Source organism: Hyla sarda, chromosome 1, assembly GCF_029499605.1.
Source record: "Hyla sarda isolate aHylSar1 chromosome 1, aHylSar1.hap1, whole genome shotgun sequence".
Classification (NCBI taxonomy): Eukaryota; Metazoa; Chordata; class Amphibia; order Anura; family Hylidae; genus Hyla; species Hyla sarda.
In genome coordinates this window covers 221,129,404-221,155,457 of record NC_079189.1, presented here as the reverse complement: position 1 = coordinate 221,155,457, position 26,054 = coordinate 221,129,404, and the positions used below count along the sequence as shown (strand labels likewise).

At 41.4% G+C, this 26,054-nt stretch overlaps 1 protein-coding gene across 3 annotated transcripts in view; it reads left to right on the top strand.

The window, feature by feature from the left end:
* The window catches only part of CCDC158 (coiled-coil domain containing 158), a 67,792-nt gene extending 43,750 nt beyond the window's left edge, over positions 1-24,042 (top strand). For 2 of the 3 annotated variants that reach the window (XM_056551915.1, XM_056551913.1), the window contains 6 exons: positions 5,436-5,576; positions 12,706-12,827; positions 14,999-15,066; positions 19,113-19,268; positions 22,679-22,780; positions 23,869-24,042. In XM_056551915.1, coding sequence (XP_056407890.1) covers positions 5,436-5,576; positions 12,706-12,827; positions 14,999-15,066; positions 19,113-19,268; positions 22,679-22,780; positions 23,869-23,915 — 636 coding nt within the window. In that variant the 3' untranslated portion in view covers positions 23,916-24,042. The remainder of the gene's footprint in view (positions 1-5,435; positions 5,577-12,705; positions 12,828-14,998; positions 15,067-19,112; positions 19,269-22,678; positions 22,781-23,868) is intronic. The other variant, XM_056551916.1, reaches the window with a different exon arrangement.
* Positions 24,043-26,054: the final 2,012 nt, after the last annotated feature.

The following is a 26,054-nucleotide window of genomic DNA, read 5'->3' as shown; positions in this document are numbered from 1 at the left end:
AACAAAAGGGGGGGCTGGATGACGACGAAGGCCGCAGTGGTCTTCAACCTGCGGACCTCCAGAGGTTTCACAACTATAACCCAGCATGCCCGGACAGCCAATGGCTGTCCAGGTATGCTAGGAGTTGTAGTTTTGCAACATCTGGAGGTCCGCAGGTTGAAGACCACTGATGAAGGAATTGACAGGTGGAGAGTTCACTCGGCTTATACTCGAGTATATACGGTAAATTCAGGAGCAAGCTTTGCAGCACAGAATCTGAGTGGAATCACAGAAATTCCACCGTGTGAACATAGCCTTACACTGAATTACCATCTATATAAAGGTTTTATGACACATGGCTTCACTCTGTATTGCATTTCTATGTAGCTCAGAAAAGAAAGAGCCATTGCCTCTAAGATATCTACAGAATTTATTTTTTTAAATGGATGAATGATTTTTTTCTTTGACTTCAAAATCACAATGACATATAAAAAACAACATATAAATTCAATACTTGATCAATGCTGCTTGCCACTAATATTGTAACATAAAAACTTTCTAAATGATAGAAATAGCAATTCTATAGTGTTCTCGAAAGCTTCACAACAATAATATGCAGCACCAAGTGCCAAGAGTGTCTCACTACGCCGTGTATCTAGCCGTCATGGGCTTTCTTTCGAGCCACAACTAGTGACCTGTACAGTAACTAAGGCCAATACAGACGAAAATAGTGGCTACATTCACTATGAAATCTCCAGCCAGAGATATTTCTGGTGGAAATATGGTCTACAGCAGGCGCTGTTGAAATGCATCAGCGCTAGGTCCACACGGACATGCGCCATCACCATTGATGACCGTGCAGTCAGCATAGATTTCCGCCAAAAGAATGGCTATGTTCATTCCTTCAATGGAGTCCAGAATTTGCTTTTCTGTTGTGAAATTTTCTGCTGCCGAAAATCTGCAGCGTGCAAGGTGCAGCAGAATCCTACTAATGACAATGTAAGGCTGCTGCACTGGAATTTCTGCTGCACTGTGAATGTGGCCTTACTCCACTCCATCTTCAGCAGTCATATGTCCTCATAGCTGATGCAACTTTTTATAGCACCTTCTTTCTTGGTTAAAGGGGTACTCTGGTGAAAAACAATTTATTTTAAATCAATTGGTGCCAGAATGTTAAACAGATTTGTAAATTACTTCTATATAAAAATCTTAACCCTTCCAGTACTTATTAACTGCTATATACTACAGAGGAAGTCCTTTTCTTTTTCAATTTCTTTCCAGTCTGACCACGGTGCTTTCTGCTGACACCTCTGTCCATGTCAGGAACTGTCCAGGAGCAAATACTCCCAGCACAAACCTATCCTGCTCTTGACAGTTCCTGAGACAGACAGAGGTGTCAGCAGAGAGTACTGTGGTCCAACAGAAAAGAAATTCAAAAAGAAAAGAACTTCCTTACAGCAACTGATAAGTACTGGAAGGATTAAGATTTTTAAATAGAAGTAATTTATAAATCTGCTTAATGTTCTGGCACCAGTTGATTTAGAAAAAATAGTTTTTCACCGGAGTACCCCTTTAAATTATAAAAAGCGTAATGGAAAAAAAATAAACCTGGCCCAGATTCTCACTGGGTTCTTGGTTTATCTGTATGTAGATTTGAATCATGTAGCTTAGCATTAGCCCGGGGCTACTGTTGGGTTTTCGATTAATTGTTATCGGGCTAATGCTGTTTAGATGCTTAGATAGCATTTGGTTCGATTTGAGCAAATAGTTGACAAGGAAACTGCCCATCTCTTGACAGTTCTCTTTTCCAGTGTGTTCCAAACAATGTGCCTCCAGCTGTTGCAAAACTACAACTCCCAGTGTGCTCGGACAGCCTTTGGCCGTCCGGGCACGCTGGGAGTTGTAGTTTTGCAACAGCTGGAAGCACACTGTGTGGAAAACACTGCTCTATTCAAAAAATGGCTTCTGCTGCACGTTAGGACGGTCAACCAGCATAGATAAATACAAAATCTGGACTGCGCCTTCTCATATTATGTTTATTGTAATCTTCCACAGATTTCTCAGCTCTCTCGCATCAATAGTGTTTGTGGCTATGCAACTATAGTCAGCACTTGGAGATGCACTCACCATGCTGTCCAGGCCATGAGCTGCCTATACAGAGAGTTATTTTTTGTATAGGTAAGTGGGCAGCGCATGACCAACATACAGCTGTTGTGTGGGAGCAGCCCGTATGGAATGGAAGAGACCATGTCACTGAAACTTTTGGAGTTGAACAGACATCACGCCTCTAGGAAAAAGCTACATTTTAGGATCATTTTAAGGCTTTGTTCACACAGCAGAATTTTTGCAATCCCACACAAATTTGGAATTGCGGTATTCCAACAAAATTCCATCTGAATTGCATCAGAATTTCTGTGTTCTCTAAACACAGAATTCTGACAAAATGTAAGCCCCATTGAGTGCAATTAGGGAATGAAAAAAAAAAGAGAAAAGGGGGCGTTCCCTTATGTAGTATATCCACAGGTGTGTACTTCACCACCACACCAAAGTGATATACTGACCTTCTGAGTTGTGCTAGCAATAGGCACAACTCTGGGATAGACGTGAAGGGTAAGCAACAAGCTGCTGTACTCCAACCTAATCCCACACCTTATAGGATTACTGGAACATGGAACAGTGGTAAGAGGTGGTGGCCCAGTACAGTAGTGACCCTTCTGTACACTATTGGTCCTATAAGGTGGACTCAGTCCCAGTTCCCTGGGCTCCACACTTCTCAGAACTCTCATTGCCCCTACAGAGTTAATGTATTGCATTATGTGTTAATGTATCTTTGAATCCTGTTGTTAAGGCCTATGTAACCATGGAAGGTGTAAGTGGATTGGATTTCACCCAGGTGACTTGTTGGTGACCTATGGGACCCCTCCAAATTGCTCCCATATATAGCAGGGAGGAGCTAGCCAGTTCAGTGCATGCTGAGGTGAAGTCAAGTGAAGACCTGAGAGTGTCTGGTGTTCCTGAGGGAGACCAAGGCCTAGTCACGCAGCCACTACCAGTGGAACCCCCTGCAGGTGAAAGGCAAAGCCTGGTAAGCGCCAATACAGGGGAGAAGTCTAGTCAGCATAGTCAAGTCTAAAGTCAGTGTGGGTTGCATGTCCAAGTCCACTACAAGTCCCAGCGAGCCAACAAGCCTCCTGAAGTACACTGAGCATCTCCATGGGCCTGAACTGAGCTGTAAAGACTTTAACATCTGTCTGCCTCAGAAAAGTGCTGCTGTTTCGTAACCTTGCATCGGAGTGATTATTTGCCTCGGCCTGGCCCAGGAACCAGCGGCCATACCTCGGGTGGTGTAAAGGATAACCATGCTCTGTCGTCACGAACACATAGGGTTAATACCATCTGCCCTAAGGGTTAACAACATCTGCCCTTCCAAAACCCTCACCACAGAGGCAAAAGAATGTCTTAGAGGTGCTGCTAGATTCTGGCAAAAACAAGACCACAGGTGATGCACAGGACGACAATTACTTTATTTGGTATACAACTGGGCAGCGCGTTTTGGCACAATCTTGTGCCTTCCTCAGGTCCACCAGAGCAACTGAAGCAGCGTCCTGATGTGGATCTGTGCAGCCATGATCTGTTCACATCGGGATGCTGCTTCAGTTGCTCTGGTGGACCTGAGGAAGGCACAAGATTGTGCTTAAACGCCTTGCCCAGAAATAAAGTCATTGTCGTCCTGTGCATCACCTGTGGTCTTGTTTATGCCAGAATCTAGCAGCACCTCTAAGACATTCTTTTGCCTTTTACCACTGTTCTATTGCGTTCAATTGGATTTCACCCAAAATTCTGCAAAATTTAAAGACAGGGATTTATCCTGATTGCCATATTTGGAGTCCGGAAGGAATTTTTACCTCTAGTATGAGGGTTTTTTGCCTTCCTCTGGATCAACTCAGTAGGGACTATTGAACTTGGTTGAACTTGATGGACTCTGGTCTTTTTTCAACCTTATGAACTATGTTACTATGTCAGTATGAACATAGCCTAAGGCTGGGTTCATGCTACATTTTGTGTTTACGTTGTACTGTTTCCAATTCATTTGTTTCATTTTGCTGTATACAAAAGCGTAGTAAACTACACTACTGTATACAGCAAGGAAAAAATAAATGGTTGTATATACATTAAACTTAAACACAATTCCTTCCGCTCTAGTTCCCTACGCTAATAATTGACTTGGTCTAACTTTATTAAGGCTGGTTACGGACAACAAGATTTACAATTCTAAGTTCCTTCTGGTATAGCTATTTAAAAAAATAGGTTGAGACATGTATCGCGATCACTGTTTTGCTTTTGTATCCCTTATTTAATTTAGTTTTATAATTTATTTTCTCAATTTCTCTATTATTTTGCATTTATGTGAAAATGTGAATGTTATTTTATTTATTTTTTGAAAAATCAATAACAGAAACAGTTATATAAAAAAAAAAACTTAAACACAAATTCATCTTGAATTCTCCGCTCCAAATTAATGCACATCTCCTCTGCCCATCGACTTTAAAGGATAGGGGATAAGATGCCTGATCGCGGGAGTCCCGCAGCTGGGGACGCCCGTGATCTTGCACACGGCACCCCGTTTGAAATCAGTCCAAACACGCTCCGGGTCTGATTACGGTCGACCGCAGGGCCGGCGGCGTGTGACGTCACACCCCCTGCCCCCGTGTGACGTCACGCTCCGCCCCTCAATGCAAGCCTACGGGAGTGGGCGTGATAGCTGTCACACGGGGGCGTGACGTCACACGCCGCCGGCCCTGCGGTCGACCTTAATCAGACCCGGAGCGAACACGCTCCGGGGACTGATTACAAACGGGGTGCCGCATGCTTGATCGCGGGCGTCCCCAGTTTAAAGGGGTACTTCACCAAGTTTAAAGGGGTACTTTACTGGCCAGTGTTTGGAACTAAATGTTCCGAACGCTGTTTTCACGCTGCAGGAGTCGGCCATGCCCTCTCGTGATGTCACGGCCATGCCCCCTCAATGCAAGTCTATGGGAGGGGGCATCACGCCCCCTCCCATAGACTTGCATTGAGGAGGCGTGGCCGTGATTTAGTTCCGAACACTGGCCAGTGGAGTACCCCTATAAGTGAAACCAGTTTTGTTCATTCTACTGTTTTCTGCTTGTTTCATTGCCCCGTGATCCTTTTAGGTTTCTTTTTTTCCTAGTTTGTTGTACTATGAATGTCAGGCCAGACCATGTGAACATTGTACAAAGGATTTACTAAATGACTCAAATGAAATAGTACTTTCTTTTATTTAGACACTTTTAAGCAACCTTTGTACTTTTGACAGGTGTATACCAATGTTTAGCACCAGCAACTATAATAATAATAAAAGGTTATGACTTTTATTATCTCCTCTATGTAGTTTATTCTATACCCGTGAGGGAATTAACTGTTTTGTTCTTTTTCAGGAGCTTAAAAGACCTGCGTTTGATTTATCCAGCAGATCACTGCATCGGAGAACTGCAAAGTCCTTGCCCCATTCTACAGTCCCTTCTCATCCGCAGAAAGAGAAGCAGATGCATTTCTGTGATGTCATAAATATAAGTGAGGTGAGCATTGTGTGGCACAATTCTGAAATAATACGTAATATATTCTGGTAGACAATTTCAAAAAATGTACCCTAGATGGCGCTGTGGAATTAGTAGCACACTGGTATACTGTACTTATCAGTATTAATAGATGCAAACAACTAGAGATGAGCGAACTTACAGTAAATTCGATTCGTCACGAACTTCTCGGCTCGGCAGTTGATGCTTTTCCTGCTTTTCCAGCTTTCAGGTGCTCCCGTGGGCTGGAAAAGGTGGATACAGTCCTAGGAGACTCTTTCCTAGGACTGTATCCACCTTTTCCAGCCCACCGGAGCACCTGAAGGCTGAACTAATTTACGCAGGAAAAGTCATCAACTGCTGAGCCGAGAAGTTCGTGACGAATCGAATTACTGTAAGTTCGCTCATTTCTACAAACAACTAATAAGATTGTTGTTTTCGTTTCTGTCTGGCATACACTTAGGCCATGTTCACACGTCTGATATTTCAGTGCAGAATTCCGCATTGGAATTTTGCCGGAGATTCCGGAACAGCAGAGTCCCACTTTATTCAATGGGACTCTGCTGCTCTGTGCACATGGTGGAATTTTCGTGCCAGATGTTTCCGATGCAGCCATACCGTTTTCCGTGTCCACAGAAAGAATGAACCTGTTCATGCTTTCTGCGGACCCTACATGGAATGCATAGCTGTCTATGAGACGTGCTGGTACCCGCAGCCTCAGGAATGTCAGCACAGAGATTTTCCGTGCGGACATTCCGGAAGTGTGAACATAGCCTTACAGTGCAGTTAGAAATTCTTCAAGCCCTTTTGCTTTTTTTTCACATTTTGTTATGGCATGGCCTGGGGGCTAATACCCCATCATTCTACACTCAATACTCAATCCCCATAATGAGAAAGTGAAAACAGAATGTTAGACATTTTTACTAATTTATTAAAAATAAAAAAACAAACTCTTACATAGACAAAAGTATTCAGACCCTTTACCTACGTACTTAGTTGAAGTGTCTTTGGCAGAAATGACAGTCTCCAGTATTCTTGGGTATGATGTCACAAGATTTGCACCTGGATTTGGCGATTTTCTGCAGATCTTGTCAAGCTCTGTCAGGTTGGATGGGGACCATCAGTAGAAGCCATTTTCAGGTCTCTCCTGAGATTGTTTCATAATACCAATTGGTCACTACTGTGACCACTAAATCCTAAATTTACCATCCACCAAAAGATATAAAACTTAACTTTTAATGTCTCATAAAGATTTAAAAACATTTCCACCAAATCACTCTTCTTTGTGTGGATTCTTACTGCAAAACTGGGCTTGCTACGTATTTACGTACTAGAAAGTAACGTGGCTGCAGTCCACTTCCTAATTAACTGTTGTTTTTAGAGTGTGGTGGAATATTTTAACCCCTTAAGGATACAGGACATAAATGTACGTCCTGGTGCGGTGGTACTTAACGCACCAGGACGTACATTTAGGTCCTGTACATAACCGCGGGCATCGGAGCGATAACCCGTGTCATGCGCGGCTGATCCCGACTGCTGATCGCAGCCAGGGACCCGCCGGCGATGGCCGACGCCCGCGATCTCGCGGGCATCCGCCATTAACCCCTCAGATGCTGGGATCAATACAGATCCCGGCATCTGCGGCAGTGCGCAATTTCAATGAATGATCGCCCGCAGCGCTGCTGCGGGGATCCGATCATTCAGAATGCCGCACGGAGGTCCCCTCACCTGCCTCTGTCCGGCTCCCGGCGTCTCCTGCTCTGGTCTGTGATCGAGCAGACCAGAGCAGAAGATAACCGATAACACTGATCTGTTCTATATCTTATACATAGAACAGATCAGTATTAGCAATCATGGTACTATTCAAGTGTAAAAAAAAATGTAAAAAAATGTAAAATTAAAAGTAAAAAAAAAGCGAAAAATCCCCTCCCCCAATAAAAAAGTAAAACGTCAATTTTTTCCTATTTTACCCCAAAAAAGTGTAAAAAATAAATTTAATAGACATATTTGGTATCGCCGCGTGCGTAAATGTCCGAACTATTAAAATAAAATGTTAATGATCCCGTACGGTGAACGGCGTGAACGTAAAAAAAAAAAAAGAAAGTCCAAAATTGCTACTTTTTTAATACATTTTATTAAAAAAAATTATAAAAAAATGTATTAAAAGTTTTTATATGCAAATGTGGTATAAAAAAAAAGTACAGATCATGGCGCAAAAAATGAGCCCTCATACCGCCGCTTATACGGAAAAATAAAAGAGTAATAGTTCATCAAATTAAAGGGATTATAAACGTACTAATTTGGTTACAAAGTTTGTGATTTTTTTTAAGCACAACAATAATACAAAAGTATGTAATAATGGGTATCATTTTAATCGTATTGACCCTGAGAATAAAGAACATATGTCATTTTTGCCGTAAATTGTACGGCGTGAAAACGAAACCTTCCAAAATTTGCCAAATTGCGTTTTTCTTTAAAATTTTCCCACAAAAATAGTGTTTTTTGGTTGTGCCATACATTTTATGATATAATGAGTGATGTCATTACAAAGGACAACTGGTCGCGCAAAAAACAAGCTTTCATACTAGTCTGGCGATGAAAATATAAAAGAGATATGATTTTTAGAAGGCAAGGAGGAAAAAATGAAAACGTAAAAATTAAATTGTCTGAGTCCTTAAGGCCAAAATGGGCCTTAAGGGGTTAAAATCACTGACACATAGCCCGTCCTACGTTTCACCACATCAGTGGCTTTATCAAGGACTAGGGGCAAATGGCCATTTCCTTGAGGAGGGTGGATGGGTTGTTGTGGGATAGTTGGAGTGCAGCTATTTAGTGCCAGTCAGGACAGTCAGGGTGTCACCTGATGCGGTACGCACCCCCCTCCCCATCACTCTCTAGCGACGCTACTGGTATAAAGGGTAGATAAAGAACTTCGGCTATTAACATAAGGGAAAACTTTTCTGCTTTAAAAATGCTTTTGTAAGTGGATTTCCCGAGTTTTGCATACGTGTGATTTATTTATCAAGGTCGTGCGACTATTTGATAAATAGGTCACATGTAAGCAAAAGTAAGTAAAAAAAATTGTCATATAAAAGTCATACGTTTGGAAAGAATGATAAATCTCCTTCCATATGTTTTGGAACTGTAGAGAAGCAAAAAAAATGTGGTCAAATACCGGTATATCTATTAAGATGGCAGAATGTGTGATGTTTATACCTCCATTTGATCCAAGGCTTTTTCTGTTGGGGTGTCATGAATATTCCAGATCTCCTAAAAGTGAGTTTTTTGCTAAAAGTAATATTTATCGGTAGATTACTGATTCTAAGGAATTGGATGTCTGCAACAGGCAAGGGGTGGAGGGGGGTTTAAACATAATTTAGTGTACAATTGTTTATATGAATCATGGTTATACGGATGTAATTCAAATATTTTGAACTGTGTAAGGAATGTTGTATAACTGCTAAACTTGTTTTAAAAATTTAAAAAAACAAAAAAAACATCTCAAAGTTGATCAAGACAAATTGGAGGTAAAAAAACTAAATGTAAGTGTCATAGCAAAGGGTCTGAATAGTTATGTCCATGCCAAATATTTAGTTTTTAAAACATTTCTAAAACTTCATTTTCACATTCTTTTCCTGCTCATCATCATTTAGCTGTAACAGCAGGGCTCAAGTCCTGCAGGAATGCATGGGAACTGAGTTCCTGCACTTTTTCCACAGCAGGTACACTGTTCCCATTAGTAGGACCAGCCCTTCAGTGTAAATCTTGGGTGAGTTCCACCACTTTTTTTTCCCCAGGACTTGACCCCTGTGTAGCAACCTTTACAGTAACAGGTTAATGTGAGAGAAAAAAGGATTATTAAAGGTCAGCTCACACCATGTGTGACATGGAGTGTGACAAAAAGTGTTAAGTCATTCTGGCCATGTGTAACATAATGGCCTTTAAAGGGGAACTCTGGTGGAAAAAAAATGTTTTCAAATCAACAGATTTGTAAATTACTTCTATTTCAAAATCTTAACCCTTCTAGTACTTATCAGCTGCTGCATACTACAGAGAAATTTGTGAAGTTCTTTCCAGCCTGACAACAGTGCTCTCTGCTGACACCTCTGTCCGTGTCAGGAACTGTCCAGTAGAAAAGTAAAAAGAAGAAAAAGACCAGAGGACGGCACCTCGTGCGTTGTCCTGGATACAGGGGGGAGTGGGGGGAATTTTCCCTTGCGGGAGGGGGTTCTTGCAGGCTCTATAAATTAGCCGCTCACCTTGAACATATAGGAAATATGCACATCACCCCATAGGGGGTTAGTAAAAATGGTGTGGATCTGTGCAGCCCAAAGGTCCCAGGTGCAACCGGATGGTATCCTGTAGGTAAACTGGATACGGATAAGATAAAAACAACCATAGCAGCAGGCGCTCAGGATCCCAGAGGAAGTGGTCACACTCAGGTACAGTCAATCTGATGAAGGGGTAGTTTCACCCCGAAACATGTCATTGTTTTATTGCTGTACATCAAATAAAGTTGCTGCACTTTGCAACTTTATGACCTGAGTGTGACCACTTCCTCTGGGATCCTGAGCGCCTGCTGCTAAGGTTGTTTTTATCTTATCCGTATCCAGGAACAGTCCAGAGCAGGAGAGGTTTTCTATGGGAATATTATTCTAATCTGGACAGTTCCTGACACGGACAGAGGTGTCAGCAGAGAGCACTGTTGTCTGTTTTATATAGCAGCTAATACGTACTGGAAGGATCAAGATTTTTTTATAGAAGTAATTTATAAATCAGGCACCAGTTGATTTGAAAACATTTGTTTTCTACTTGTTTCCACCGAAATTCCCCTTTAAATAGGCTTGTACCACCTTATGTATAAAACCTAGTAGTTATGTTCTGACCACTAATAGGAGTAAACAGTAGGGTTTTTAATTGTCAAATTTTAACTTTATTTACCAAAGAAGAGAAAGTTGTCTGCAAAACTGTAGTAGTTCAACTTAACACAACAAACATGATTTGATATGGGTGCATTCACACCACGTTTTTGCAATACAGTTCCCGTATACGTTTTCAATGTGAAAACCGTATGGAACCGTATTGAAAACCGTATGTATTGACTCTCCAGTGACAACCATATGCCAAATGATGCATCTGGTTGCATCTGTTTTGCATCTTGTACTGTCTTGCCCGTTTTTTTTTCCCGTACCCAAAACCGTAGCCTACCACAATTTTTGGTCCGGGTGAAAAACCTTATTAAACCATATACGTTTTTTTTTAACATGGGAGTCAATGGGAACCCTACAGAACTGTATGTGCGTACGGTTCCATCCGGTTTTCACCACACAGTTTTTGACTTTGCACAGTTTTTTTTTTTCTTGGAACTTCAATCAAACAAGTGAAACTTTATTCATAATCGAATAAAAAGTTAAAAAACGTATACTTTTTTCTTAAAAAACGGATGCAACCGGACATCACTTTTCAAACCGTATACGATTTTTATTAGTATACGGGTTAATATTTGTACACACGTTTTGATACAGTTAAGTCCGGTTTTGAGAAATCTGTTTTTCATCAAAAACCTGATACGGGAACTGTATTGCAAAAACGTGGTGTGAATGCACCCTGATTCTTTAGGAACACAGTCAGTTTTAATTTTTGTCTTCCCACCTGGCTCTTTTATTTTTAAGACCAACAGAGCGTAAGGCCTCCTTTACATATGTCCGGCATCTGGCATTTTTCCCTCCAGAAACTGGTGTCTCCGTTTGGAAGCTGGATGGTTGGACACATCTTGCTGCGTTCCCCTGTACGGTGTTCAAAAACAATGGATGCCGGATGCTATACCAAAAAACATTATTCTTTTGTCATAAGAATCAAATCTTTTAAAATAGAATGTGGTTTTCATGCCAGAAAAACTAAATTATAATTCAGTCCAGATTCATACAGTGTTAAAAAAAATATGCATGTTATACTTATGGGTCGGGGTCAGGATGTAAGATGCTGACACAAACACATAATCCATGCCCACATATTTTTAACTCCAGTTTGGATTATAGGGGTATTATTTCACTTATAAGCTGGCTGACTCCACTGATTCATTTCTCAGATTTCTCAAAATTAAAAACCTACCGTATTTTTCGCCCTATAGGACGCACCAGCATATAAGACGCACCCAATTTTAAAGGTGCAAAATCTAGAAAAAAAAGATTCTGCACCCAACATTTATCTTCAACCTGCAGACCTCCAGATGTTGCAAAACTACTACTCCCAGCATGCCCGGACAGCCATTGGCTGTCCGGGCATGCTGGGAGTTGTAGTTTTGCAACATCTGGAGGTCCGCAGGTTGAAGACCACTGGTAGGAGGTAATACTCACGTGTCCCCGCCGCTCCGGACCCGTCACCGCTCATCACCGCTGCCCTGGAAGTCGCCTTCCATTGCTGTCCCCGTGGTGTCCCCGATGCTCCGGACGTCTTCTTCCCCGGGATCCATGCTCTCCGTCGCCGTCATCACGTCGCTCCGCACGCCGCTCCGCACGCCGCTCCGCATGCCGCTCCTATTGGATGATGGGACGGCGTGCGCAACCACGTGATGACGTCGAAGGAGAGCGCCGGCCATGCAGGGGATCCCGGCATGGAGCAGACACTGAGGAGGCAGGTAATGTCCCTCCTGGTGTCCTGTAAGCTGTTCGGGATGTCACCGCGGTGGTCCCGAACAGCCCGACTGAGCAGCCGGGTTAGTGTCACTTTCAGTTCAGACGCGGCGGTCAGCTTTGATCGCCGCATCTGAAGGGTTAATACAGGGCATCACCGCGATCGGTGATGTCCTGTATTAGCCGCGGGTCCCGGCCGTTGATGGCTGTAGGGACCGGCCCGATAGGTGTGTATTTGCCTTATAAGGCGCACCAACTTTTCCCCCCCAGTTTTGGGGACGAAAAAGTGCGTCTTATACAGCTAAAAATACGGTACATTTTGGGTGGAAACCAATTACATTTGTGTGAACAGGAATGTGAAATATGTTCCTAGTTATCGGTTGCTTTTCAATAGTTGCATTATATTGTGTTTAGACTGCAGAACCTTGTTCAGCTAAGCTTTCTATGTTGTCGGATCTGTTAGCTCACTTAATGCTTTAATGTTTCTGCCATCTGTTAAGGACGACGTGGTAAAGAGTTTAGAGGATATCATTCATCTTCCTGACAGTTTATCTCCCTACAAAGATGGAGCAGCTTTAAATCTGAGAAAGAATGCTAGCTGTCCGTCTGGACATGTTTCCAAGTAAGAGTCAATTATTTTAAGCATGAAATAGAATAACGTCACGAAAGATCAGTAAGAAAGGATTATAAGAGCATCATACAAAGGTTTTGGATTAAAAGGTATTTTATTGATCAATTATAAATGTCCTTTATAGGACACATGCCATTTTTACCCCATATGGCATGCTTTATCAGCCTTTATTTGTGCTATAACCAGTGTCTCACTCCCCTGGTGATGCCATATTAAAACACGTTGGGGAGACATGTGGTTGTAATTGGTTTTGAATTGTTGGTTTTTAACATATACAGAAAGAATCATAGTGAGGATAATAGATGAAATAATAATTTCATATGCTGTAATATATGAGATATCAGCATAGATGTGAATACTGAGAGCAGTGAATTATGTGGAATGGAAAATTGCATATTGCCTCATATAAATGAAAAAATATATTGAATTAATAAGGTTAAAGGGGTACTCCCCTGGAATTTTTTTTTTTTTTTTTTTTTAAATCAACTGGTGCCAGAAAGTTAAGCACATTTGTAAATCACTTCTATAAAAAAAAATCTTAATCCTTCCAGTACTTTTCAGGGGATGTATGATGTCATGACCACAGTGCTCTCTGCTGACCTCTGCTGTCCATTTTAGGAACTGTCCAGAGTAGGAGAAAATCTGCATAGCAAACATATGCTGCTCTGGACAGTTCCTAAAATGGACAGCAGAGAGCACTGTAGTCATGACATCAGAGGAAATGCATTTCTTTTTTGAATTTCTCTTTAGTATACAGCCCCTAAAAAGTACTGGAAGGATTAAGATTTTTTTAATAGAAGTCATTTACAAATCTGTTTAGCTTTCTGGCACCAGTTGATTTAAAAAAAAAAAAAAGTTTTCCACTGGAGTACCCCTTTAAAGGGGTACTCCCCTGAAAAACATTTTTTTAAATCAACTGGTGCCAGAAAGTTAAACAGATTTGTAAATGACTTCTATTTAAAAATCCTAATCCTTCCAGTACTTATCAGCTGCTATATGCTCCACAGGAAGTTATTTTCTTTTTGAATTTCCTTTGTGTTTGACCACAGTGTTTTCTGCTGACACCCCTGTCCATTTTAGGAACTGTCCTGAGCAGGAGAGGTTTGCTATGGGGATTTGCTCCTACTCTGGACAGTTCCTAAAATGGACAGAGGTGTCAGCAGAGAGTACAGTGGTCAGACAGAAAGGAAATTCAAAAAGAAAAGAACTTCCTCTGGAACATACAGCAGCTGATAATTACTGGAAGGATTAAGATTTTTTTTAAATAGAAGTAGTATACAAATCTGTTTAACTTCCTGGCACTAGTGGATTTAAAAAAAAAAAAAAAAAGGTTTTCCAGTGGAGTACCCCTTTAATACGTTGACAACCCATTCATGTCTAAATAAAATGGAACCTGTAAGCTGTATTTGCTGCTAAGAGCTGCAGACACCATTGCAAACTATATCTTTCCTGAAGCTGATGGCTTAAATAAAATTGCTATTTATCTCCCCGCCAAGTGTCATGGAGGTGGTGTTGAATTTCTCAAGTGTCACAGCCTAACATGCCTCCTCGCTTGCCCTCACCTCCCGGCATCTTCCTGACTGATGAACAGAGCCCTGTCTGTCAATCAAGGAGGGGCTGAAAGGTAAAAGCAAGCGAGTAGGTGTGCCAGGCTGTGGCGCATGAGCAGCTTAACTCCACCTCCATGACAAAGTTGACTTTATAGTTTTAGTAGTTTGGCCACCACTATCAGCTCCAGAAAAGGCACTGTTTGCTTTTATGCCCTGACATATATTCAATCGCATCTGCAGCTCTGAGCAGCGAATACAGCTGACAGATTCCTTTTATGTAAGGAATGTGATATGTTTATATACACATAAAATGTAACTATTGATATGTGTACACCGATATATGTAACCATATACATTTATGAACAACAATTACCACTGCATATATACTCACATACATATTGGCTTAAAGGGGTATTCCGCCCATAGACATCTTATCCCCTATCCAAAGGGGATTTATAATCTATTTAAATTCATATTTATCAATTTACATGTTGAAAATGTTTCTTCTGCATCAGTAGATTGTCCTCTATATAATTCAACATACAGCATTTATTATATTCTCTATAACTATGTTGTGGAATTACTGGTTGATGCTATAAAATCTTTTTTCAGGGAACCAATAAAGTTGAACATAGCAGACCTTGAAGATAAGAGCAGCACTTTGTCAGTCACTGATACCGGTGAGTCTTCGGAAAGTACATTTTCATTGTTTCAGGCATTTTGAATTTTGTTTTCTTCCCCGTTAAGTGGATTTTTTTCTGATCAATACCAGTGGTAATCTATGATTCTATATTGTCTATGATAGAATATGTGTAATAAAATTGGAAACTAAAGGAAAATATTGACAAATGTTTAATGGGGTGTATTTATCATGTCAGGTGTCATAGTGTCCAAATTGGTTACTGTGGTCCAATGGTAAGGTCTCCGAGGGCCTTAGACCATGACTTATAGAGCTTATAAGCTTATAGAAGTAGCCAGGTTTAAAACCTTGGACAACCCCTTTAGACAACTCCCCTTAATGCACCCTACAAACCCCCACACTTTAAAACTTTTTCACCTAAGGCAAGGTTTACATTGTCATTTTGTCTGTTTGGCTCGTTTAGCCAAATGGACTCTGAAATGGGTCGTATGCAAGCGGCAAATGTCGGATCCAGATGGACAACATTCACTTGCAGGGCCTGCTCTACCAGTAGGCAAACGAGGCAGCCGCCTAGAGCGCTCAAGTAACTGATCACTGTCTCCTTGTGCACACTAAACACGATCGCACAACCCCCACCCCTACCCCCCTCAATTGTGGCATATTCCCTTCAAGATACAGTCTGCCCGGTAGAGGAGGGCAGCGTCCCCATTGCACGCAGCGCTCCTCCGTCCTGCTGAGGACACACACTAAATTATGTTACTTATGGTAGGGGGGAGCACTCAGCGCAGTCCTCTAGTCCTTCCTCATGACTGCACAGCTCCGCCACCCCCAAGCTCCAATCGTGCTGCAGCGGCACTGCTCCCCCACCCCGGCACTGCTACTAGTATAGGGCACTGGGCAATGATGATAGTGCTACTGACAGCAATCCCCTTCCCTTCTACATTCAAACCTCCATCCACCCACCCCCAGATAAAGGGCGGCACAGGATGAAGCCTGGTAGAGAAGAGCACTGATGTTTCCCGCACACTGTCACTGCTGTTGTGTGTGAAGAAATCTGCACCTGAGTGTCACCTGAGTAGGAAGGAGGAGGTTTGTTACAGTGTGTCACCCTAGTAGTAAGGTAAATTCATGAGGATGAAGTTTGTTACAGTGTGTCACCCCAGTAGTAAGGAGATTACATGAGGAGGAGGTTTGTTACAGTGTGTCACCATAGTAGTAAGGAGATTACATGGGGAGGAGGTTTGTTACAGTGTACCACCCCAGTAGTAAGGTAATTAAATGAGGAGGAGGTTTGTTTCAGTGTGTTACCCCAGTAGTAAAGTGAATTCATGAAGAGGGGGGTTTGTTGCAATGTGTCACCCCAGTAGTAAATATATTACATGGGGAGAGGGTTTGTTACAGTGTTTCACTCTCGTAGTAAGGTGGGCCGTGTCAAGTAAGCTAATGGACGAGGTCAAGGGGTGGCAAAATTAGCTTTTGCCCAGGGTGGCAAAAATCCTTGCACCAGCCCTGTTCACTAGCGTGGAGTCCGTCAGTGGCCCAGTGATTTTACAGGAGTTTAGCAGAAGACAATTTTTTTCTCTGCTAAATTTGACAGAACTGCCGACGGAGCTCCACATAGCGGAGCCGACGGCAGTGTAAACAACACTTTACCTGTATTTCATCCCCTCATTTTAACTAGTCATAACTTACTCCATCATTGGAAACCATCTTATATAACTGCTTCTGGCTTTATAGGTGGAGCCTTTCTGCCCAGTTTCATCCCAACGCCCTATTTATATTATAGCCTGTGATGATATAAGGAGAAGAACACAGGGGGTGTCGTGACTAGATTACAAAAGAACAGACTAGCATTGGGTTTCCTTAATTTGTAATGCATAGATGCAAACCATGGCCCCCAATAAGCCACACACACATGTGACCAGGCACTACACTTGCCTTTCACTGCTGCATTTTCTGTCACAAATCTCAGCCGAAGGAATTCAGTCACTTACACATACACAGCCTAAATAATGTCACTTATTCCTCTCCCTGGCAAAAAAATATGGTGAGAAAACTAGATCTAAGAGACTTGAGAGTCTGAAGTCTCTCAAATATGTCTCCAAACAGCACCCAATGGGTGGGTCACCTAACGGTAAAGGCTTTCATACACCAGTTTCGCCAGTGCACTATGGCAAACCAGTTTCAGACTGTATAACAAGGAAAACCGTAAAAACATTTTTTGTCAATTTATATTTAAGGGGTCATTATTGTTGTAAAAAACTTCCCTCCATTAGATGTTCATTTGATTTCTTACATATTTGTATATTCCTTAATTTACCTATAATCCTTGTACCAAAAAAAAAAAAAAAAAAAAAAGCTCCAAACCCTAAGTCACTAGTTATCTCACTGCTGTCCGCTGCTTGTTGTTAGGAGAATGCTGGGCCCAAACAGAACAAAGAAAGTGGGGGCAGGTCACCATTATTACTTTACATAAGATCCTTGAAAAATATTCCAGTTTAAAAAGGCTGACGCGTTTCAGGTCAATGTACAACGCTTAGTCATAGCATATGTGACATAGGCCCAGCTTTTTCAAACTGTGTGAGAGAAAAAAATGAAGTGATTTTTCCACAGCAACCAATCACAGGGATATCATTGTTGGATCTTATTTTGAGTATTAAAAAAATATCTGCAGTGTTTTATGGGATTCATGAGATTCTTCTTTTTTTCCTGCAATATTGCCCAGAATTTTCCTAATCTTTTCTTCTTTGCATTCCTAAGACCACCGGTATGGAATGCACAGAAGAAGCTGCTCTTGTGACATAGTCCATTCCTTGCCGTGATCTTGTTTCCGTGATTATTTCTGCTAACATGGCAACTTGCAAAACAAGTGCATCAATAAAAGTGTACCATAAATCATCCTCCAGCACAGTGCCAGCCTGTACACTCCAGTGCAGTCTCTCTAGCACTATGTCTTTGCATAGCAGGCAGATGTAGGTGTAGTTCTGTGATTGGCTGGAGAAGTAAGGGAAAGGAAGTCTAGGTGTTAATACTGATGGCAAACAGCTGAGTTCTGATTCTGCTCCCTTAAATGGAAAGAATAAGACATAGTTGTGAGGAGACTCTCTGGAGCTCAAATACAGCAATAAAAGCACAAAAATCACCTTGTCATAACTCTGAAGGCTTAAAGGGGTATTCCAGGATTTTTTTTTATTTGACTATGCCTCAGGGGCTGTAAAGTTATTGTAGTTCATCATATAGTGTCTGTACCCATGTGTGATGGTTTTCTCACAATTCTTCTGTGATTTTCACCCCAATATTTATTTTTATCAGCATACAAAATGACTGTTGTCTCAGATTTTTCCCAGGTTGCAATGCGGCCGAGACCTGACTCACTAGTCAGCTGATGACAGGGAGCCTGTCTGCTTCACTGGGTGGAGGGATCGCTTGGTGGGAGAGAGATCAATCTGCAACTAATGCAGCAGATGTAGGCACCCTGATTGAAAACCACAGGTCTTTGAATGGATGCAGCTCATTTATGTTTCAATGGGTGGGGTGGCTGATGTGTGGGAGGGAGGAAAAATTAATTGTGGTATTTGTAGGCAAAAAAGAAAACTCAAACAGGAAATGCAAGTTCACAAAAAGCCATCAACATTAAATTGACTGGGGTCTGGCTCCTGACACCCCCGCCAACCATCTGTTTTAATGTTTACATGCGCTTCACTCCTGCATGTGCTTTTAGTAGTGGTGGTACAAGGAGGGTTGTTGCACTCTCTTCGAATCAGGGGAGTTTAACCCCTGCCAGTTTAATATTGACTGAGCAATCCAGCGGATAATCCATCAGTTTTAAGCTAGTTTTAAGCTAGATACCCTCCTCAAGAAATCAACGGTATATAAACGTCTTGAGATGTCTTCTTCTGTGAGGTTATTCAGCTACTGTATTTCCTGTTGTTTGTTTGAATGTTTTTTTAAGTCAACAACTGTGTCGCCACTATTGCCGCCTTTTCTGGTTATGTTGAAATAAGTTATATGATTGCTTTGTCCATTTGGATACCTTTTGGGTTACTATCTCATGCTTCTTGATACAAATCTTGTTTCCTTTCACAGTGGAACCATGCCGTGACTCTGCCCCCAAGAAAAACCCTCATATTCAAGAATTTCGATCTAGATCTCCAGTCCACTGCCTGCTTACTGCTCCAGTCAGTAATATTGACATCAGCGGAAAGTTTTACAGCCCTTACAATGAGCAGGACTTGGTTTGTGGTATGTATGGTTTATCCTTTTTCTATTCCAGTGTTTTCCAACAGGGTGCCTCCAGCTGTTGCAGAGCTAAAGCTTCCAACATGCCTGGACAGCCTTTGGCTGTCCGGGCATGCTGGGAGTGATAGTTTTGCAACAGCTGGAGACACCCTGGTTGGTAACACTTTTCTATCCTGTACAATCATTGGCTTCTTTATGACTTACACTTGTACAGAATCAGCAACTCGGCGCATAGGAACACATTCAGATAACAGGTTTAGGCTTCATTTCGAGCCTTTGTTGCTGGTCCTCATCAAAGTAGCGTAACATGCATCACTATTTTGTGTTGTAAAATGCCAGACACCATGATGGTACATTGGTATTTTTTTGGCCAGGTTCACACTACAGAATTTCCGACCGGAGAAAATCCGGCCAGAAAATCCAAGTACGGACAGCGCAAACTGAATCAGTGGGCGCTAGGACCGCGCAGACATGTCTGCAGAGCTGATATCTGAACAAGTTCAATGTTCTGGCGAAATTTTTTGAGGGTATTTTCAGGCAGAAAGTCTTTAAAAACTCTGCTGTGTGCACTGTGCAGCGAAATCTGATTGCCAGCAATGGGACTCTGCTGCATCAGAATTTCCGAGTGGAATTTCATAATGGAATTCCACTTGGAAATTACGTAGTGTGAACCCGGCTTTTGAGGCTTTTATTTATTGGCATTTAGGCTATATTCACACAGCAGAATTCCCGCATGTGGAATTCCGCACAGATTCTGCATCAAATTAAAGACCAATGGGATTCCGCACTCCCATTCACACTTCAGAATTTCAGCATGCAGATTCTGCATGAATTCTGCATGGAATCCGCACTGATTCCGTGCGAAATACGCACAAGCCGGAAATCACCCAAATGAATGCGGACGCGGAATTGGTGCGGATGTGCGGAAGAGATTTATCATTGTCTTTAGAGCTTTTTTTTTTTTTCCTACACTGGGTGCTTGAGTAAAAATCTGCAAATGACCTTTCAGTTTTCCCTTTGCAGTGGTAATGGATTTATCAAGTGCAAATTTACACAACATGTTGCAGACCCACCCAAAAACACTGCAAATCTACACCAGCCCAGACCTGGCGTACAAAACTACCTTTGGAAAGCACTTTCAAAATGTTGAACATTTATGGCACAACTCCGACTTTTGGGCAAAAAGTTGCAGAGGAATGGAGGAATCATACAAAAGGGTGTTCTGAAGTAATTGTTTTTTTTTTGCATATGTGCGCCAAATTTATTAACCCCCTGTAATAGTATGATAAATATGTTGAGACAAAAAAGGAACAAAACCCTCCATTTCACACAAAAAACTGAAAAGGGGGCGTGGTCACGGGAGAAAGGGGCGTGATCCTGACAAACGGGGCGTGGTCCAGACAAAAGGGGCGCGTCACCGACAGTTTTGAAAAATCCCAACATATTTACTAAGGTTTCCACAGAAAATGTGGTGGAAAAACCCAACAGATCAGAGCAGTTGTAAAAAAAAAAAGGCAAAACGTAGGGAAAAGTGCAAAATGTAGGGAAACCTTAGTAAATACCTTGGGAAAATACCTGTCGGAAATCAGAAACCACAAAGAAAACTTCACTCCACTCTTATTAAATAAACCCCAATGTCTTAGTAGTATACCCACATTGTATTAGGGCTATTATTAGGCCTCCAGCTACAATTATTAGTCCTCCAGCTACAATGACAGTCCTACAACTTACTGTGGGGCAAAAAAAATTTAATCGGCCACCAATTGTGCAAGTTCTCCCACTTAAAAATATGAGAGAGGCCTGTAATTTTTATCATAGGTATACCTCAACTATGAGAGACGTAATGAGAAAAAAATCCATAAAATCACATTGTCTGATTTTTTTTAAAAGTATTTGCAAATTATGGAGGAAAATAAGTCTTCACAAAGTTATCACACACTATTGCTGGTATTTTGGCCCATTCCTCCATGTAGATCTCCTCTAGAGCAGTGATGTTTTGGGGCTGTTGCTTGGCAACACGGACTTTCAACGTGATCATTGTCATGCTGAAAGACCCAGCCACGTTTCATCTTCAATGCCCTTGATGATGGAAGGAGGTTTTCACTCAAAATCTCATGATACATGGTCCCATTCATTCTTTCCTTTACATGGATCAGTCGTCCTGGTCCCTTTGCAGAAAAAGAGCCCCAAAGCATGATGTTTGCACCCCCATGCTTCACAGTACGTATGGTGTTCTTTGGATGCAACTCAGCATTCTTTCTCCTCCAAACAAGACGAGTTGAGTTTTTACCAAAAAGTTCTACTTTGGTTTCATCTGCCGATATGACATTCTCCCAATCCTCTTCAGAATCATACAATTGCTCTCTAGCAAACTTCAGACTGACCCGGACATGTACTGGCTTAAGCAGGGGGACACGTCTGGCACTGCATGATTTGAGTCCCTGTCAGGGTAGTGTGTTACTGATGGTAACCTTTGTTACTTTGGTCCCAGCTCTCTGTAGGTCATTCACTAGCTCCCGTGTGGTTCAGGGATTTTTGCTCACCGTTCTTGTGATCATTTTGACACCTAGGGGTGAGATCTTACATGGAGCCCCAGATCGAGGGAGATTATCAGTGGTTTTGTATGTCTTCCATGTTCTAATTATTGCTCCCACAGTTGATTTCTTCACACCAATCTGCTTGCCTATTGCAGATTCAGTCTTCCCAGCCTGGTGCAGGTCTACAATTTTGTTTCTGGTGTCCGTCGACAGCTCTTTGGTCTTGGCCATAGTGGAGTTTGGAGTGTGACTGTTTGAGGTTGTGAACAGGTGTCTTTTATACTGATAACAAGTTCAAACAGGGGCCATTAATACAGGTAAGGAGTGGAGGGCAGAGGAGACTCTTAAAGAAGAAGTTACAGGTCTGTGAGAGCCAGAAATCGTGCTTGTTTGTAGGTGACCAAATACTTATTTTCCACCATAATTTGCAAATAAATTCTTTAAAAATCAGACAATGTGATTTTATGGACTTTTTTTTTCTCATTATGTCTCTCATAGTTGAGGTATACCTATGATGAAAATGACAGGCCTCTCATCTTTTTAAGTGGGAGAACTTGCACAATTGGTGGCTGACTAAATACTTTTTTGCCCCACTGTATATTGTCATTTGACAAGGGAGTATCCACACAGGCAAAATTTATCATGGCATCTAAGTGGTTAAACAAATACACAGTCACAATTGATCATGGCATCTAAGTGGTGAAATGGATATGATCAGAATTACCTCTGACCCAGCCATTGCATAACAATCCTGCTGTGCATGGGGTGGGCTCAGGTCCTAAGCCAACTCAATGTTGTTCTTGCTCCACCCACCATAAATGTATGTCATATGGCACCAAGGGGATAACAGTGTAAGTTTTTTTTATTTACTTTCAGGTGAACCAGTTTCTGGCTTTGTCACTGCTGATTATCAAAATTTGCAACACAGATTAGAATGTTTGCAAACCATTGCCAATGATCTACAGATGAAGAATAAAGGTAACAAAAAAAAATCTGTCAGTGAAAAATATTAGATATTTTATGAAGGTAAACCTCACCCCCCCCCCCCCTTCCTTTCGTAAAACTGTAATTATGTCACTTAAGAAATATGCTGCATACATTATGTATATATGGTCTTGTGCTGAGTTCCTCACTTTCTGTTCACCTGGTGGTCTATGGTATTAGTGGATGGAGGACACATCTTCATAAAACATCCAGTGCTCAATTCCAGAGCAGTTTTATACTACTAAAGAGAACCATAACATCCACAAAGGTGGACTATAAATTTTGATCTACAAAAGAGAAGGTGGTAGAAGGGCCAGTACAACACATTAGAAGAGCAGCAGCATTCCCCAGATCATGCAGCAACTAAGAAAATAGCTCTCTTTATATCTGCTTTGAAACATTTGAAGGCTGCAATGTTTGAATTGACTCTGGTTAGGACATGTACAAAAGTACTCTAGCTGGAAGATTTATTGGGGTTTTCAAGGCAAAATTAAGTGATATAGTCTGTCCTTAGGATAGGCCATCAACAGCTGATTGGCGGGGTGCCAATACCCAGCACCCATGCCAATCAGTGGTACACTACAAAGCCAGAAGCCTCATCTACATACAGTACATTGTATAGTGTCCATGCTGGGTCACTGCAGCCCAGTTACTATCAAAGTGAATAGGATTTGAGGTGCAGTAACAGGCACGGCCACTATACAAAGTACAGCCGAGGCTTCTAGCGCTGTACATTGTACTTACACCACGGCTCACCTAAACAGCTAATCAGCAGGTGCTGGGTGTTGGCACCATATCAATAGGATATTGATTGCCTATCATGAGGCTTTTGCCTGGAAAAAGAACCCCTTTAACTATATGGCATATTGGTACATGTGGCAGGCGAGCTTGTTCTTTCTGCACACCTCCAGAAAACAGTGGGTAGGCCTTCATGTGCAGAACTACACACATTTAGTGGCCAGTTTACCATGACCTGTTCAATCAACATAACTGAACATACAAAGCCCTGGTGCGATCTTAAACAAAAAATGCACTAATACCTTACCTTACCAACAATATGACATATTTTTTTTTTATTACAGAAATGTCTTCAATGTTTGGGACAGCAGACGAAAATTTTTTTATGTAAGGAACTTTGATAGACAAACGGATGGATAACAAGTGACTGAATATGAAGATTTATTTTAAATGAAAGTGGCTTATGTTTTCTATGAAAGCTAACCATTTATTGTCAATATCTGTATACAATAATTATGTTTTCATAAATATTTTTATAAATGAAATATATATATATATATATATATATATATATATATATACACATTGGTGTGTGTATTAAGAGTGAATTCCTTTTAGTCCACCATCCCTGGGACCACCAAGCTGCCAGATGTCCATAAATAATAGGCACATGCATCCACACATATATAGTAAAAATCAGTAAATAGAAACCATTTGTGAACGAATAGTATTGGGTCATTAACATCAGCGCTGTTTTATTCGTCCGTATGAGTATTTAAGGCTCCGATCGATGCTCGAGACTAGAGATGAGCGAACTTACAGTAAATTCGATTCGTCACAAAATTCTCGGCTCGGCGGTTGCTGACGTTTCCTGCGTAAATTAGTTCAGCCTTCAGGTGCTCCGGTGGGCTGGAAATGGTGGATACATTCCTGGGAAAGAGTCTCCTAGAACTGTATCCACCTTTTCCAGCCCACCGGAGCACCCTAAAGCTGAACTAATTTATGCAGGATAAGCCATCAACTGCCGAGCCGAGAAGTTTGTGACTAATCGAATTTACTGTAAGTTCGCTCATCTCTACCCGAGACACTTGGGATAATAGTGGTGCTGGAGTTCCCAGACACAACTAAGAGGCCTGTGGAGACTCTTCACATGAGATACACAGCAACCTAGGACCCGCCAACCGACCACAGAACAAACTATTATTAATTTGGATGATATTTCAGCAAAGGACTTTCTATTGCTAAAATGATGATTTTAAAAAGGAGCTACAGTGGGGATCAAAAGTTTGGGCACCCAAGGTAAAAATTGGTATTAATGTGCATAAAGAAGCCAAGGAAAGATGGAAAAATCTCCAAAAGGCATCAAATTACAGATTAGACATTCTTATAATATGTCAATAAAAGTTATATTTCCATCATTTACACTTTCAAAATAACAGAAAACAAAAAAATGGCGTCTGCAAAAGTTTGGGCACCCTGCAGAGTTAATATCTTGTACTGGCCCCTTTGGCAAGTATCACAGCTTATAAACGCTTTTTTTTTTTGCCAGACAAGAGTCTTTCAGTTCTTGTTTGAGGTATCTTTGCCCATGCTTCCTTACAAAAGTCTTCCAGTTCTTTGAGATTTCTGGTCTGTGTGTCACGCACTGCTCTTTTTAGGTCTATCCATAGACTTTCAATTATGTTGAGGTCAGAAGATATCCCCTACTGCAGTCTTCACGTCATACACAACAGCCGCTACGTATAACATCAAAACAGTATATCAACTGTAATACTAAATTTATAGTTTCTCTCCTGTCATGTACAACCTGCAGACTGCAGTATGTGGGATGTATTCCAAATAGTTACATGGACATTCTCCATTTTAACTCTAGGAACGTCTGCAGTGTCATTACACTGTGCCGAATACCACAATGGGAAGTTCTCATCGACAAGCTTGGCTGCGATTGAAAAGGTTTTTTTTTTTTACTTGTTCATGGCGGCAATTATAAGCAAAAGTTGCTCAACCGCGAGGTGTTCTGGATTTTTAGATTAGCTGCAAGGTTTGAACAGATGCCAAGACGTGATTCTGCACTACTAGCTCTTAGAGGGACATTTATCAATGTTTGCTTATGTATTCCTTTTTTTAGTAATTTTTTTCTTACTATTTTTTTGCTTATGTGCGACTTATTTATCAACTGCTTTCAGCCGGTTGATAAATTTCTTTCACTTAAGCAATTTTTCTTTTTTTTGCTTTGGTAGTGGCTTTTTCTGCTCCATGTCTGAGCTGGAGTAAATTTAGTAGATTATTTCATGTGATGCGACTGTCGCACTTGATAAATCTCTGACCACTGCTTTGGTAAGCAAGTTTTTTTTTTTTTTTTTTTGCTTAGGACACTGAACAAGCAAAGAGTCGCAGAAAAATAGCGCAGGCGCACGTGACAATTTTGTGACAATTTTAAGCAAAAAAAAAAAAAAACACTCCTAAATGCTTTGATAAATGTCCCCCTTAGTGTTTACCGTTTTGTATTTTCTCTCTTTCCTTTTTTAGG